At 39.9% G+C, this 15,669-nt stretch overlaps 1 gene segment (V, D, J or C); it reads right to left on the reverse strand.

Annotated features, from left to right (window-relative positions):
- The window catches only part of LOC134391125 (T-cell receptor gamma chain C region C10.5-like), a 35,836-nt gene that overhangs the window by 3,952 nt on the left and 16,215 nt on the right, over positions 1–15,669 (reverse strand). The window contains 2 exon segments of the C gene segment in view: positions 1,543–1,872; positions 8,536–8,590. Coding sequence covers positions 1,543–1,872; positions 8,536–8,590 — 385 coding nt within the window.

Genomic DNA, 15,669 nt, shown 5'->3' on the forward strand with positions numbered 1-15,669 from the left:
GAGGGGAAGCTTCAAGGGAATGGCATTGAGAGTTAGCTCTTGAGTAACATTAACAGAAGTGTCCTCCTGAGCTCTGTCGCCATGAGAAGCCACGAAGGACGCTTGTCCTAGGATTTAGTGTCTAGTGTTGGGTGAAGCCCACTGTAAGACTGGACTTCCGTCCTGTGTGCCCCTCACTGCTGTGGAACTTACTGCACTGTTACTGTCCCTGTCACTGGAGACGTCGGACCCTAACTGGGCGCATGAGAGTAGCGGGTCTGCAGGGCACGTGCTTTGGTATCTGTGCACCCTGCGCTTCTCAGCAATTAAACAGAACAAAGGGGCACTATCATAGTTGTATTAGTTGAATTAAGAGAGGATATAAATAAGTACAATGACTGCGTGAATAAAGGCGGCCACTCCATGTATTTGAAAGCACGCACTGTCACTGACATCATTTCCACTTCTCTCCATCACAGCCCCGGGAGAAAGTCAAGGCAATGCTCCAAACCTCATTCGGTCATCACAGAAACTAAGGCCCTGAGAGGATACAGACGTCAGGAGAGATGGGGGCTGGTGGGAGGCAAAGGCCTTCCTGCGTTTTGCGATGTGCCTGTTCCCACCGGTTAAAGAGGGCTTGTCGGCTCCAGGGAGGAATACAAAATGATTCCTTCTCATGACCACTCTGGGGCCTTTGGCCTGGACACGTGCAGCATCTGCAGCAAAGGGACTGCTTTGGACATCATGCCTGAACCCCGGTGACCCTCGTTGATTAGGAAAAGAGGGTGCTGTCTTGACTGCTCATCGCAGTGCATTCCTGCGCATTTCCACGCAGGCCTGGCTAGTCCACTAGAAGTTTGTTGAGCTGCGTTTACCAATGACAATGAAGACATCCACTAGGAAGGATGAAGTGTGTGTGTGCACATTAGCCTCACCCCATCTTTAATCATGAAACTTTACTTACAGTGATACATGAAATAAAAATCTGAAAAACCGAAGGCTGCCATAAAACTGCAGTAGCGAACGTTATTTCATTTTTCGTTGAGTCGTGCTCTGGCTCCTCCATATAAATCCCATTTTGATAAAAAGACCTCATTGTTTGTACTTAAACTTTGTGTACAGCAAGATTAAAGGGAGTGTTGATGCTGCCTGCTTGGTGGAACATTTCCGCAAGACATACAGTTGTGCTTACTTCCTGACCAAGTAAAGTCACGAAAAGTGGAAACCGTCCTGAACACACTGTGTGTTAAGCTACTAGGGGCTTGCCCGTATTTTGTGTCATTTAATCCATATAAAAATTCTACAAAACATCCTGTGACCTTAATATTTTGGATGATGAAACTGAAGCTGAGAAAGCTTAAGTAAATTTTTCCTTTTTTTCTCCAACACCCATACCATTTTAATTCTATGGGAAATAGCAGAGCATTGATGCTACCATTAAATGTAACAACATTTAAGAAAGATTTATATTTGTTTTCCATTATTACTTGGCAGGAAAAAGGTGGGGCATTCCCACTCAGATAAGTTTCCTGGGAGGTTCTACTTACATTTATATACACATACCTTTGTTTGTTGCAGGAAACAGAATCTCTTGATCAACTCCTCCTTTATTATTCACGTGTTTGACGATGCATTTGTGTTCTTTATCTAGTGACTTTTCAGTCACTGTCAGCCAGCTCAATTTCATGTACGTGTTGTTAGTCTTCATGGTATTTCCCTGCTGAGATTCCAGAATTGTATTGCCATTTTTTTCTTTCCAATACACTTTAATAACGTCAGGGAAAAAATTCTCAAGAAAACAAAGATGTGTTCCAGCCTTATGGAGGTTTGTTTCAGCAATTGACGGAAGAAAAATAGTGGGCTTGGGGAAAATGTCTCCAGCAGGGGTTTTACCTGTGGGGAAAAACGGAATATCAGTTAAATGGAATTCTTAGAGAAATGCAAATACCCTGGATTGTTGCAAACAACACCGTGCACAGCAATAGGAGGAAAAGTTGCCATTGGATTAGCACCTGCCATGGCCTTTCATCCCCAATAGGTTGCAAGGTTGTTTATTATTGTCCTTATTTTACAGATGTGAGAAGAGAATCAAGAGTTTAAGTAACTTCCAGAAGTCACAGCTATTGAGTTTCAGAGCCTGGATCAAAATCAGGACTTGCTCTTTCTCCACATGCTGTGATGGTGCATGAGTTTTAACTGCCTCATGCCAAGATTTCCAACATTCATGAACACATTCTTTTTAAATGTGTTTTTGTCTTTTTTTTTTTTTTTTTACTGGAGCATGGTTTCCAGGTGGGTGGCAGGAGAAGAGGGAAGGAGGCCAGGTAACTTGGATGATCTCTCTGCAGACGACGATCTTTGGCCCCTTCCAAAGTGCATCCCTTCCCCGTCCTTTGTAACTTATGCTCTTTGGCCAAACAACTCACGTCCTCATGGTGCACAACTCTGTGCATCCCCCCTTTTCATGTACCGGCTTCTGGAATGCACCACAGTTGTCATATTTCCCATATGAATAAATGTCAGGAAGAAGTTTTTCACTTTTATTTTTAACAGTATGCAGTTGCTTCTTTAAATGGGAATCTGCTTTCCTGTGTGCTTTTAATCTGTTGGGTTGAACTTTTAGCTTCAAACGTGGTTCTCCTTCCCAGTTCTGAAGTTCATGGGGTTTTCCAAGTTAATTTTTAACTTGACATAACATCTCACTTTCACATCTGGACCACTCCAGGTTTTGGATGGGGCAGTATTTAAAGCTGTACCTCCAAATTGTTCACAATGTCTTGGATTTAGAAGCAAAATAGCAACATTTCCAAAACTTCTCTTAAAAAGTGTTATTATTTTCAGAAATGCTCTTGTGTTATTCCTACCAAGTCATATACTTATCAAAATTATGTTTTGCTTTAAAAAACGTTCACCGAAGGCACATTTTATTTTGGAATTTCCTTTGAAGTTTAAGCACAACTAAGTATACAGCAGGGGTGTATTTTTCATATTTGCTTTAATGTGGATTTACCCCATCAGTGAGGTCTGTACATATCAGTATATCCATAGTTCAACTCTCAGTGTCTCTCCAAAAATTTGTATCTACCCCATATGCATTTAACTGTTTTGCAGCTCCGTATTCCCTTTGTCTTAATCTACTGAATAAAGTTTAAATATAATTAGTATAATGTTAAAAGTTACAGCTCCCTCCAAAAAAGTTATAGGTCCAGTGTTTCCTACACATATAATGTCAAAATATATAATGAAGCATCGTATGCCTTTATAATAATATATAATATATAACAAATATTACATAATATATAATATAAACAAAGCATCATATGCCTTTGTAAAAAGGCATGTCACTTGAATCTGGAATGTGAATTGATTATACGTTTATTTTAATCAAATACTGAAACTATAAATGTTAGAAGACTTTCTTATTAGATTTGCAATTGAAACTCAAATGCATCGCTAATATTTGGGGGGGCTATGTTGAAGTTAGTTTAATAACTGAACAGGCAATTTCTTAAGATAAAAATTGAATTTCTCATTTGAGAAGAAAAGGAAAAAAATTCTAGATGATTTCTGCCTATGCCGCAAAACTCCTGATTTTGATACAAAATCAGTAAGCATATATTATAAATTTTTTGAGCATGCTATAAATATACTTATGTCATAATGTGCTTATTTTAATTTTATGTATGTTGCTTTTAGTGCAGATAGTATTTTACTTATTATAATAGTAAGATACTGTATATTTCTCTAACTGTGTACATTGTTTTTAATTTTAAAAGCATGTTACAAAAGATAGGGGTAATATTTCCATAGTATATTATAATAATATAATTTTAGTCTGTAGTTAATACATTAACTAATGTAATTTTCATCTTAGAAACTTGTGTTTCTTCATGTGAATACTTCTGACTTATTGTACTAAAGAAATTGAAAATCAAATGGATGAACTTGGAAATTTTCTGCATGGTACCGCACTGTTTATTGTCTCTTATTTCTTTTTCTTGGCTAGATTTTTTAAGTTTCATTCTTGTGGGGATAAAATAAATCCTGAACCTTCATAACTTCTCAATGTATTAGTTGACTAACCATTAAATAGTGCATTTGATTAGATGTGGTTAGTACCTATATTCTGGATCGTGACTTTCATGGTCCAAATTTTTATCATGATGCATTTTTTCACATTTTTTAAAAGTAAATGAACCTGTCCAATTCATTTATGTACATTCATTTACATAATCAAATAATATATTCGAGCCAAATTGCCTAAGTTGATTGTATTTTATTAAGTTGCAGCACTGTGAATTGTATATAAACTTAACAAAGATCAACTACTTTTCATTTGAAAGTAAATATTTCAAATCTTCATATGTATATTTATTTTAGTGTTCTCTATTTCTTGTTTTCTCTTTTATCAATTAAATAGTTATAGCTATTTAATAATTAAATATGTATTTCAGGTTTATAACAAGTTTCCAACTATATTTAATATTGGCGATTCAATAATTGGTGATTCAAAATTTTCTTGCTAAAGGACAGGTACACAGAAAGTGGTACCCCAGAAGTCTTATTTCAGAATCAAAGTCCTTGCCTTTTCCTGCACTGCACTTCCCAATAATTCACTTCTCAGAGGACTTGTGAGTTGCATCTGTGCCACCTTTATTAACTTGATTGCCAAAATACACACTGTCAGTAGGAAAAAAGGGGAATGAAAAGTCACTTTTCAGTTTATGAGTTCATCTCTTCATATAATATCCACCGCTAAAAAGCCCATAATATACTATCCCTTTCATTTTTTTCAGTGCTAGTTTTTTTTTTGTTTTTTTTTTTTGTCGTTTTTCGTGACTGGCACTCAGCCAGTGAGTGCACTGGTCAGTCCTATATAGGATCCGAACCCGCGGCGGGAGCGTTGCCGCGCTCCCAGCGCAGCACTCTACCAAGTGCGCCACGGGCTCGGCCCTTCAGTGCTAGTTTTTAATGTTATCAACTTTGTGAAAATTCTCTGAAAACGTCCCCTTCAGTAAATCTGAACGGCTAGGACCGCCCTCATGAGGTGGTCTCCCTCATCCAGGCAAAACCACATCCTTAAGGCTAATGAGAAATGAAGAAACTTAGGGGCCTGGATTTTTAAAAAAACAAATGAGGGCAGCTTGTGTCAGTCTTGAGTATGGTCACACAGAGAAATATTTTGACATTTGATATTGATTACTTATGGCCAAATCACCAAACATTTAACCTTTCTGTGACAAAATGACGTTTAGAAAATTTTTTTTTTCCTTTTTTCCATTGGTTATTTTAAAAGTCAAATAAGATACATGACCTAAAGTTGCTTACAAGCCTTTCAACAGAGAGATGCTGAGGGGACCTCCTGCCTCCTTTCTTTAGGATCTATGGTTGCTCTAGACTCCTTGCACGTCTCCCATGCAAGGTAAGGAATAGCACTGCCTCCCAGGACCTGGGACCATCTCCTGAACTATCTGGATTTCCCACCATGGCTAGGGACCAAACCAGGAGCAATTCCAAGACTTCCAAGCCAGTACCTGCACCGGAGATTTCAGCACCTGCACCGGAGCCTACAGCACTTGCCTACCTGCCTCTCCTCCCTATAATACACTGGAGAATTTAAAGAAAATTTACCTGTAACAATGAGCTTTGTGCCAGGACCAAACGCTTTCATTTTGCTGCCTTGCATTGCCCACTATCTGAAAAGACTTTATAAAAATCTCCCTCATGCAGGAAAAATACTGCATGTGCTCACTTATAAGTGGGAGCAAAGAGAGAAAGAAGGGAGGAAAGACAGACCACAGTGGTGCATTGCACTTGCAGAGGGAGAGAACAGACCTAGGGATCCAAAGTGGAGAGGGGGAAATGCAATAGAATGGGAGGTTGGGGATTAATTGGGTGGGGGACATGGGGTATAATCACAATGTGTGGTAATGGGCATGCTGCCAGTATGGATCTGGCCATCACATCTTGGACACGAGTGGTGACAGTCAGCTTTCTACCCATGAATAACCAATAAAAAAATAAAGTAAAATAAAATAAAATTAGCTTAGGGGCAAATGTGAAAGTAAGAAAAAGAGTGTAGGTGTTAGTAATATCATCCTGCCCTGGATTAGGTTTTCATACAACATTGCTGGCAGAAATAAATTTGTTTTCATGAATTCTTGATGAAGTTTCACTTCTCGGGAGTTATAGGCTTATGAATGTGTGTGTATACGGTGACATTTTATGCAATTAAGCCTCACAATGTTCTACATATTTTACTGTTCTGGGAAGGAGAACTCTTGAACACGTTGGTTCCTGTATCCACGGGCTAATCCTGAAAGTGCACATTCATAACTGAGCATGTCTATAATTTTGGAATAAATCCCATGACATTGATTCACTAAAAGAAATCTCCCTCATGCTTGTTTTAAAATTGTGCCAGTATGTTTTCAATATTTATGTAAGTACAAGAAAATTGGCCCTGCTGACATTAAAGAAAGACAAATCTCAAATAAAATCAGACTAGATCTGCACGTAATCAGTAATGTAAGAACTGATTTCACTCTGCCTGAGCAGCCTGGGGTATGTCTGTTCCCTTCCTGCATTACGTACACTGGAGAGTCTGATCTTATCTTTTCTCATGGTTTTTCCTGAACCTTATGTATTTTTTATATAAAGTCACTTCTTTACCTAGAGTTGTAATTTAGAATTAATTAATATTTCCTTACTTTTCAAAGAGAAACTAACAGAATTTTTACGTTTGAACATTTAGTAAATTTATATTGAATATTCTTTACAGGTATTTTGTTACGTATGTGTATGGAGGAATGGGTATCTAGATTGATTCTAAAGTAACTTTTCTCAGAATCCCATTACCATTGACATTAGAGCAGATGAGTTGTTATGGAATATGAATTCTTAATGGTGATTTCTTAAGCTATTTACTGCTGACAGACTGTTCTTTGTGACTTGAATATACTCTAAGAGTTTGGTAAATCTCCTTGACCATCGTCAACATTTCTAGCAAATTTGAAACCAATGCAAAAAGAAAATTCAGTGGAATGGTGTCAAAATAACTATCAAGTTCTATAGAAATATCTTAAGATTATATTTTGAGTATTTAATAAATACATATTAAATATGACTTCCACGATGTTTTTTGGAGGGAGAGATGTAACTTCAATGCCAAGATTAGCAGCAGAAGCATTGTTCCCACACTTTAGTGGTGAGCTATTAGTAATAAATAGTCAATTAAAGAGTGTATTTAAAAGTTCAGATACAAAAGAGGAAATGTTCCTAATAAAAAGACATGATTTTATATTTCTAAAATCACATATTGGTCCAGATCATGCACTTTGGAATAGACAGGTCTCGATTGGATCCCAAACTTTGCCACAGTTACTACTCATATGACTTTAGGAAAGTCACCGAACTTCTGTCAGCCTCAGTTTCCTCATCTGTGAAATGGCTACGAGGATCTTCTGCTTAGGGCTTTTGAGGATGGAGACAAGGGACTGAAACTGTTCAGCATGGTGTCTGGCTCTTGATAATTATTACCTGATATTAATTTTCTCTTTAATGGGATGATAAAGGGCAATTACATCAAATTCTTCCACTAAACACAATATATGGATTTTATAAGCAATAACTACCACACAGATTAAGGAAGGAAATGAGCTAATGGACCCAAGACCTCCTGCTTGTCTGGTAGCCACAGACTGAGGGACACAAACTTAATCAAGCCAAAATCTAGAAGATTTATCCTTTAGACTGGAAGCTTTCGAGTGTGGAAACTGTGTCTCACTTACTCTTTTATCTTCAGCATCCAGCACAAAATTGTCTTTAATAAATATTTGCTGAAAGAAGAATGAATAAATGAGGATGTAAACCATCAAGACTCTCTTCACTGACGTTGAAGCTGAAATGTCTCGTTGGACATGGGAATTCCATGAAACTGGCCCATGGGCAGGCAACGTAACAAAAGTCACAGTAGCAGAAATGTTGACTGATCTCAGCCTGCCCTCTAAGAAGCTAGGTCAATGAGAAGTAGAATGTATTGAGATTCTACAGTAATTGACTATAAGAAATATTTTTGCACTGTTGTTAGGGATGAGATAATAATAAAACAAATAATAGAGGGAGGGTTTGCAGGTTTTAGGGAGAAAGCACTAAGTTATATCCCAAAATATAGTGAAGAGGTAATTAACAAAGTTCATTTTGATGCCTCTCACTCAAAAGTCCTTCTACAAAAAAGTACCTTGGACCGATAACTTATGCCAGTGGTTCACTGACATGATCCCGAAGTCATTTTAATTTCTAGCCTGAGTCTATTCTTTGTGTATGTGTGTGTGCTCTAAATGTAGCATTTTAATCTGCTTACAGCCAGGGAAGGGAGAAAGCATTTACAAAGTAGTGTTGTTTCCATGTCCTGTGCCTGTACCTACAAAATTGCTATTCACATACTGAAGCCAAGAATGTGGCAATGACAGACAAGGTTGGTAGTAAATTGTCTTTTTTCTAGAAAGTATCTATCAGGTTTTCAATAGTACAGTAGAAATAGAAAAAGTTACTCACCGGGAGGTGTTACTGTGAGCTTAGTGCCATCTCCAAATATCTTGATCCAGACATTGTTATCACACTGGTCACGGCTTCTACAAAAATCTCAGCCTGCTCCAGTCATCATGTGACTAGCAGGGTAACAACGTCGTACTGGCCATTTGATCCTCTGGGTTCCTCTGAAAGTCCTTAAATACAGGTTTTGTGGCATCTGATAGTTTATAATTTTTCCTTATGAATTGACTTCATAAATTGTTTTCCACTAAGGCAGTCATTATTGAAAAGCCCCAAGAGAGAACAGAAATGGGAAGAAAAGGAAAAGAGGAGAGTCGTCTCAACTGTTCAACCAGCTATTTTTCCAAATTACGAAGAAAAGTATTCAGAGAATCAAGTCTTGTGTTTCTTTCTTTCTTTTTTTCTTTTCTTTTTTTTTTTTTTTCCTTTCCAGGTGTTCAATTGTGTTGAAACTGTTCAGAAATTACATCAAAGGAAAGGACCTTCTCTTCTCACGAACACCAGGGCCTCTCTCTTAGCAATTTGAGAATATATTTGTGAAAGAAGAAAGCTCTTTAGTAACTGAAAATGCAAATGTGCCAACACTTGAGAACAGAGAATCAAAGTTTTCATTTTTAATAAAGCCACTTCTTATCATTTGGTAACGTGATTCTCGACCATGGCGATGCCAAACGAGAAAAGAAGTTCTGGGATGCCTTATTATTTTCCTGGAATAGCAGAAGAACTTTGCAGAATCCTATCTTCCATGAAATCCTTGTGTAAACAACAAAAAAAAAAAAAAAAAGAAAACAAAAAACTCCAGTTCTGTGAAATGTTGGAGGAAGAAACCTCTTGAAGTCTGTTCTGCAATCTTATGTCACTCATCTGGGAGCAGGGAAAATAGAAATTGCCAGAATCAGATGAGGTGTTCAGCCGCAAAAACCAAGGAGCACAGGCTCTGCTGACCCTCTGTCTACTCCAGACTCACCCTGTCCCAGCCTAAGTCCCATGAGCCGATGTTGTCTCTGTCCCAAGGAAGACAGCATGGATGTGGTCACAGTGGCAACTATGCATTCACAGATGCTCCAGTCACCAACCAAACTGGAGGAGACGAGGACTAGATGAAGATTATGTTTGGAAAGATTTTATTTAAACTGAGAATTCCAAGTTATTACTACTTGGAGCTGTCGAGTGCCCTTTGCACCCACTGTGGATGTGATTGATGCCCACTGGAGCCCTTGCTGATGCTTTGTCCTCTGTTTATCCTTATTCCACGATCAAGAGGAGAATGACTAGAAGCCTTTTTTTTAACCATTCTTCATAGTTTTTACTTTTTTAAACATTAATATATATATATTTTTTTTACGTTTTATGAAGTTGTTGTGGAGCAGGTGAGAGGAAGGAGGAGGTGTGGGATTGAGGTCTGTGTGAACCCCTCATTCCCACGGGGGAGGCTGGGAGCTTGCAGCGGTGGCTTGGTCATTACCAGTCTGGGTGCAGATGTCAGAGGGGTGTGGCAAAGGCCCTCACCCCTGCCACCCCAGCTCAGGAGAGCCAGGGGTGCTTCCTGCAGTGGCTCAGTAGTAGTCACTGGGCTGGTTGTGTGTGTCGGGGGGCGTGACTGAAGCCTGAAGCCTCCCACTGCCCTCGCTTGGGAGAGCCTGGGGTGCTTCCTGCAGTGGCTCGGAGTTCGTCATTGGGGTGGTTGTGCATGTCAGGGGGTGTGGGCAAGGCCTTAGGCCCCGACCCTCAGGACTGGTTGTAGGTGTTGGGGTGCCAGGCTGAGGCCCCCGGCCCTCGCCCCTTTCTGGCTTGGTAGCCCAGGGCACTTCTGGTCCTTCTAGGTGTTATAGGTGATCTTTGGTGAAAGGAGACCTTTACTAGAGAATATCAAACTTTGTCTTTGGTTGCAAGTACTTTGTTTTTTCTTTCAGTTGTGTTTTGGGTTATTTGCTCTTCCCACCACTTAAACTCTGCACTGGAACTAATTTGTTGTCCTTTGCTCACTTCTAAACTGGGTGAACTTACTGTGGGGAACAGTGCTTGAGCTCTGTGGTTGAGCTAAATTGTGGCTTTGCTGCTGATTTCCTAGGAAATGCTTTTTGTGCAGCTCAGGTTTTAAGGGTTGACTTTACATGTCCTTCCAGCTCTTGTGAGGTCAGTACACCTGGGTTGTGTGGAAACCCTGATCTGGGCCTGAGTCTTTTCATCAATCTGTCCCCCATGCAATTCTGTATTCCTGACCAGTCTCCTCTGAAGGGTCCTGTGCTGATTGGGGGGCAGATCAGCTCTCCTTGCTGTGCCCCAGTGTTCACCCAGTGGCCCGTCGTCCCATTGCCCATGCTCCAAACCCTTCCCAAGGGACGGGCCATGCTCTGGTCCCTTGCAATGACCCACCAGCCTCTGAGTGGCTCCTATTTTTCAGTTATTGTGGCCCCTTGCTCCTATGTGAGTCCCCAATAACCTGATTAATGGTCTTGCTGACCTGGGGGCCACCAAGGCCCTCTTCTCCCCTGCCACCTCCAGGCAACTTCATCTGGAGGGCACAGCTTCGGCTTTTGCTGGCTCCTGCTCCGTGTGCTCACCAGCTCCAGCCTGGAAGCAGCCAGGATACGAAATGGTTGAAGCAGTTCCCTGTGTCTCTCATTGTGGCATCTCCCACCTTCATGAGCTCCGTAGGTCTCTCCTCCTCTTCCCCTGAGCTCTAATGGTTCTAGCTTGGCTGTCGTTGCTTTTTTATAGTTGTACATTTTTTGCTTTGTGGGAGAGAGTGATGCTGGGGACCGTCTAGCCTGCCATTTTGACAGGAAGTCCCCAGAAGCCTTAAGAGTTGCCTATATTTGAAGAACTGTGAGAGATTTGGCTAATCAAATGCAAAAGAGTGAGTAATGAATTATAAAATTTTTATTAAATTTACAGAAAATTTAAGAATTGAATAAGTGACAAAGTATAAGTAAGGTTTTACTAAAGGTCTAAAATAAAACTTGAATCAATGGAGAGACATATACTCATGAAGGAAAACTACAGTCATTAAGAGGCAACACCCTCCGAAGTTTATATATAAGTTCACTGCAGTTCCAATCAGAATTTCTACAACATTTTTTTTCTGGGGTATGAGAGTCAGAAATGGGCTAGATAAGTTTATTTTAAATTCTGTCTTAAGGGTGAATAAAAATGAGATAATTGAAAAAGATTTTTTTGAAAATGATAGCAAACAGACGCTTGGCATATTGGATCTTGCTACTTACTACAAATCTATGAGCATAATATAATAATATAAAAATAATGAAACAGATAAACGAAACAGAAATCCTATAGAAAATGTTCCAGGTATATGTGCATATTTATAATACAATGCATCATTTTTCAATTGTAGGGAAATGATAGGTTATTTAAAAACTGGCATTGGGACTATTGATTATCTATAGGGAAAACAAAAGCCCTTTACGTTATACCATATAAAACAGGTTCCAAGTAGATTAAAATTTAATTTAAATTTTAAATTTAAAAGCAACACATGTGCTAGAAAGAACATGCAGGACAATAATTGCATCCACTGGGTAGAGGAGTGTGGAATGGAAGAGGGTCATGGATGGTTTCACTTACTATGTCAATTTTCAAATAGTAGAAATGTAGGGAACTTTTACCTTTTACAGTATTTTCAATTAAACATTCTTGAAAGAAGAGTCAACAATGAGGACTTACGAAAGGCTTTAGGAAGCAGAGTGACAGCTCACATGCGCTGTGGGAAGATGAACGTGTGAGCAGAGGGAAGGGCGCTGCCCCGAGGACCGATTCTGGAGCAGCAGACACGTTTCACAGATGACGCCCATCAAGCACTCGACAGGTGACCAAGGACTATGCTGCTGCAGTGAGAGTGCACATGTGCAGAGAGGCTGGCACAGTAAACATTAAGTAGTTTATTAGGGTTTCAATAGGATTCTTTTTAAATAAATCATCTTACCATCTCAAGAAGTTGGAGATGAATTAAAAGACTCTTCCAAATGAGAAAGACCCAGTTCCGATTCAGTTCTCCCAGGCCTGGTGCTGCGTCCTTGGGCAAAAACACTTCTCGGACCCTTGGCTTCCTCAATTTTAAGATGGACTAGTTCTCGGGACTTTTGCAAAGTATCTAGCATAGAGCCTGAGACACAGTAGGTGCTCAAAAAATGAGTAATTTTCTCTTATTGTTGATGCAAAAATTCAGACATGGAGAATTCACTTCCTAAGAATGGAAACATCTCATTCTTGTGTGTAAAGATTAGTAATTTTGCTACTAACCCTGCTTTATGTCACACACACACACACACACACACACACACACCCACGCAAACACCATCTGCTGAGATTACAACTGGGGCAATTTAAATCCTACTTCAAACAGGGTAAGAGATTAATAAACATATATAAAAACAGCAACCAAGCCAAGTGAGGTGAAGTAGAAGTTTCACCTGAATTGCTTGAACTTTTCCACAACATTTTCAAGTTTGATGTTGATAATTTTCATAGCTGACCAACCAAATGTGTTAGATGATCAAAAGGTGTGAAGATACATCACATTTTTCATTTCAGGGTTTAGTTGTCATCTTGAAGCAAAATAGTAATTTATACATTTCTTTCACATTGTTTTATCTTCTACAAATTTTGATAGCTTTTAATGAAATTTTGTACATGAACAGTTACAGACTTCCAATAAGAAAAATGAACAAACCATTGTCTGAAGCAAAATAAACATATTATATTTCACGTGCTAGACATAAAAACTACTTTCTTCTTCAATGAACCACTAACTTTCAGTCTGGAATAATCTTGATTTCATATACGTCATGACTTAGATACGAGATGTGTTCCTTTATGCTACCATGTGATGTTGGAGGAAGAGTCTGAGGGGCTTCATAGTTGGGGCCTCAACCCAGCCCATCCTCTTACCAGGTTCTTCTTTTGTTTTTAACTTATTTATTTATTTACTTTTATTTATTTATTTTTTATTTTAACTTCTCAATATACACTGTAGATGACTTTCATGACCCTTACCAGGTTCTTGACTCTTCCAAGGAAAGAAATCGAGAGCAGAGTCACAGTAGAAAGTGAGAACAGATTAACTATAATGAATAAGAGACACAGATTTCATAGAGAGAGTGTGGCAGAGCTCCAGAGACCAAGCAGGGCATGCACCAGGTTTAATACAAAAGTAGGAAATACAGACTTAAAGTCCAGTACAGAGTGCAGTTTGGCCCAAGAGAGTGAGCAGCCACCTGCTAAAAGGAAGTTTGATACAAAAAGAAAGCATACACACCTTGGCCTGCAAAGTATGCACTGACCCCAGGAAAGTGAGCAGCAACCCTGCCTTCTGCTAGGATTTGGTTTTTATCCTTTTGCTGTCTAATAAATATTCAATTAAGGGGATGGTTCCCAGTCATGTAACACAGTCTTACACATGCTCAGTTGGTCTCTTTGTGGAGCGTGTTCATTGGTCAAATCTTATCAAATGCATCAGACATATTTAGGAATATTCTGTGCTGTCTAGTGCTAGCACCCCTAGCAGAAGGTCATTCAGCTACCAGGGTTACACAACCCCTCTCTACTGAGCATAACCAGCCAGTGGTTTTGCATGAGCCAGCCCCTTGTGGTTTCATTTTCCCCACCTTGGTGCTGAAGGTAGGTCTAATTGGCAACAGTGACCTTCCTCAGGGGAGGGCCTAGAGGAGGGACCTGAAGCTCTGGGGAGTGGCTGGAAACCAACAGGTGTGTCCTGTAACCCGAGCCCAGGGAAACTGAGCACCTCCTGTCTCAGATGGATCTTTTCAAAGTTTGGAGTTTACTTGTGTATAAAAACACAGAAGTGTGTGGAAGAAGCTGGGTAACTTCACTCTCAAGCAGGTTCTTCTCTTCAGGGATTTTGCCATTGATCTTCATTCTGAATTGAAGACCTTCTGGTCTCTCAGGCTTCTTTCGCACTTTGGGTGCTTAACATACTATTGTGTACACTGCAGACGCTTCTCAGTTTATACAGCACCCACAGGCTGATACGCCTGATGAAGTATTTGTTTCTTTCTGGCAAACAAGAAATGCTTGTCTTTTCTGAACAGGTATGCATGGAGGCCCTTCTATGTGCAAGAATCTCTCTTTGGGAATTAGAGGTGTTCCCTCAGTTCCAAACCTCCTTTCCCCTTCCTTTCTCCCTGCTCAAGGAGTGAGAGCCATGCCTGCACTCTCTGGTAGTGAAAGGGAAGACAACTCATGATTATACAGTCTATGATGAGTCACGCACCATTCATACATGTCTCTCCTTCAGCCTCACCTGTAAACGGTGATTACTATGTGAAGTCCAGTGGGAAACTAAGAGTCAGGGAACTGGGATTTGAGTTCAGGTTTGCAAGATCCTGAGCCCAGTTTGATCAGGCACTTCACTCTGATGGGGTGAAGTTGGGCAGATGTCTCTGACAGGGACACAGTTTCCAGGTCTCTTCCAGGTGTATACAAGGGAACTTTGAAAGTTCATGGAAAGATTTGTATTATCTTTTAATTCTTTTTTTCTATTAACTTTTGAAGTATAGAGGATCTGTATCTCAAATGGCCAAATATAAAATATTGGGTATGGCTTTCTGAGAATCACAGGAAATATCAACCTAAATAAAAAGTAGATGAAAGGGTTGATTTGCATATTCTGAAAAGAAATGGACAGTCAGTGCACCCACCCAGCAAAAGAATCTGTGAGAACTGGGTCTACTTACTGAATCCCATGATTTACCTTTTTCATTTGTCCTTGAGTTACACTGGGTAGGACATTATTGTGTCCATGGGAGCATTCTGGCTGTGCTCTTCAGAATTATAATTAGGTGGTTGTTGGTGTCATGGGCTTGTCTGTTACCCTGCACATGTCAGTGGGAACATAAAGAATTTCTAAACCTCCATCCTTTCAGAGAGAGGAGTGGGAGTTGTCTGGGTAGGAGCCTCAGGTTTGGTTGGGGCTTAGTCTTGACAGCCAACTCCAGTTTCAGGCGTGTCATGCAGAGATGGGACTGGTTTGTGGTTGACTTTCTGGCAAGTGACACCACAGTTCCAGGCTCTCACGTCTCCTTTCAGATCACAGGACACTCAGGAATAGCTGGGATTTCTCATATCTAATTCTCTATCAGAGGAGTCAGGGGAAGGTCA

Source organism: Cynocephalus volans, chromosome 11, assembly GCF_027409185.1.
Source record: "Cynocephalus volans isolate mCynVol1 chromosome 11, mCynVol1.pri, whole genome shotgun sequence".
Classification (NCBI taxonomy): Eukaryota; Metazoa; Chordata; class Mammalia; order Dermoptera; family Cynocephalidae; genus Cynocephalus; species Cynocephalus volans.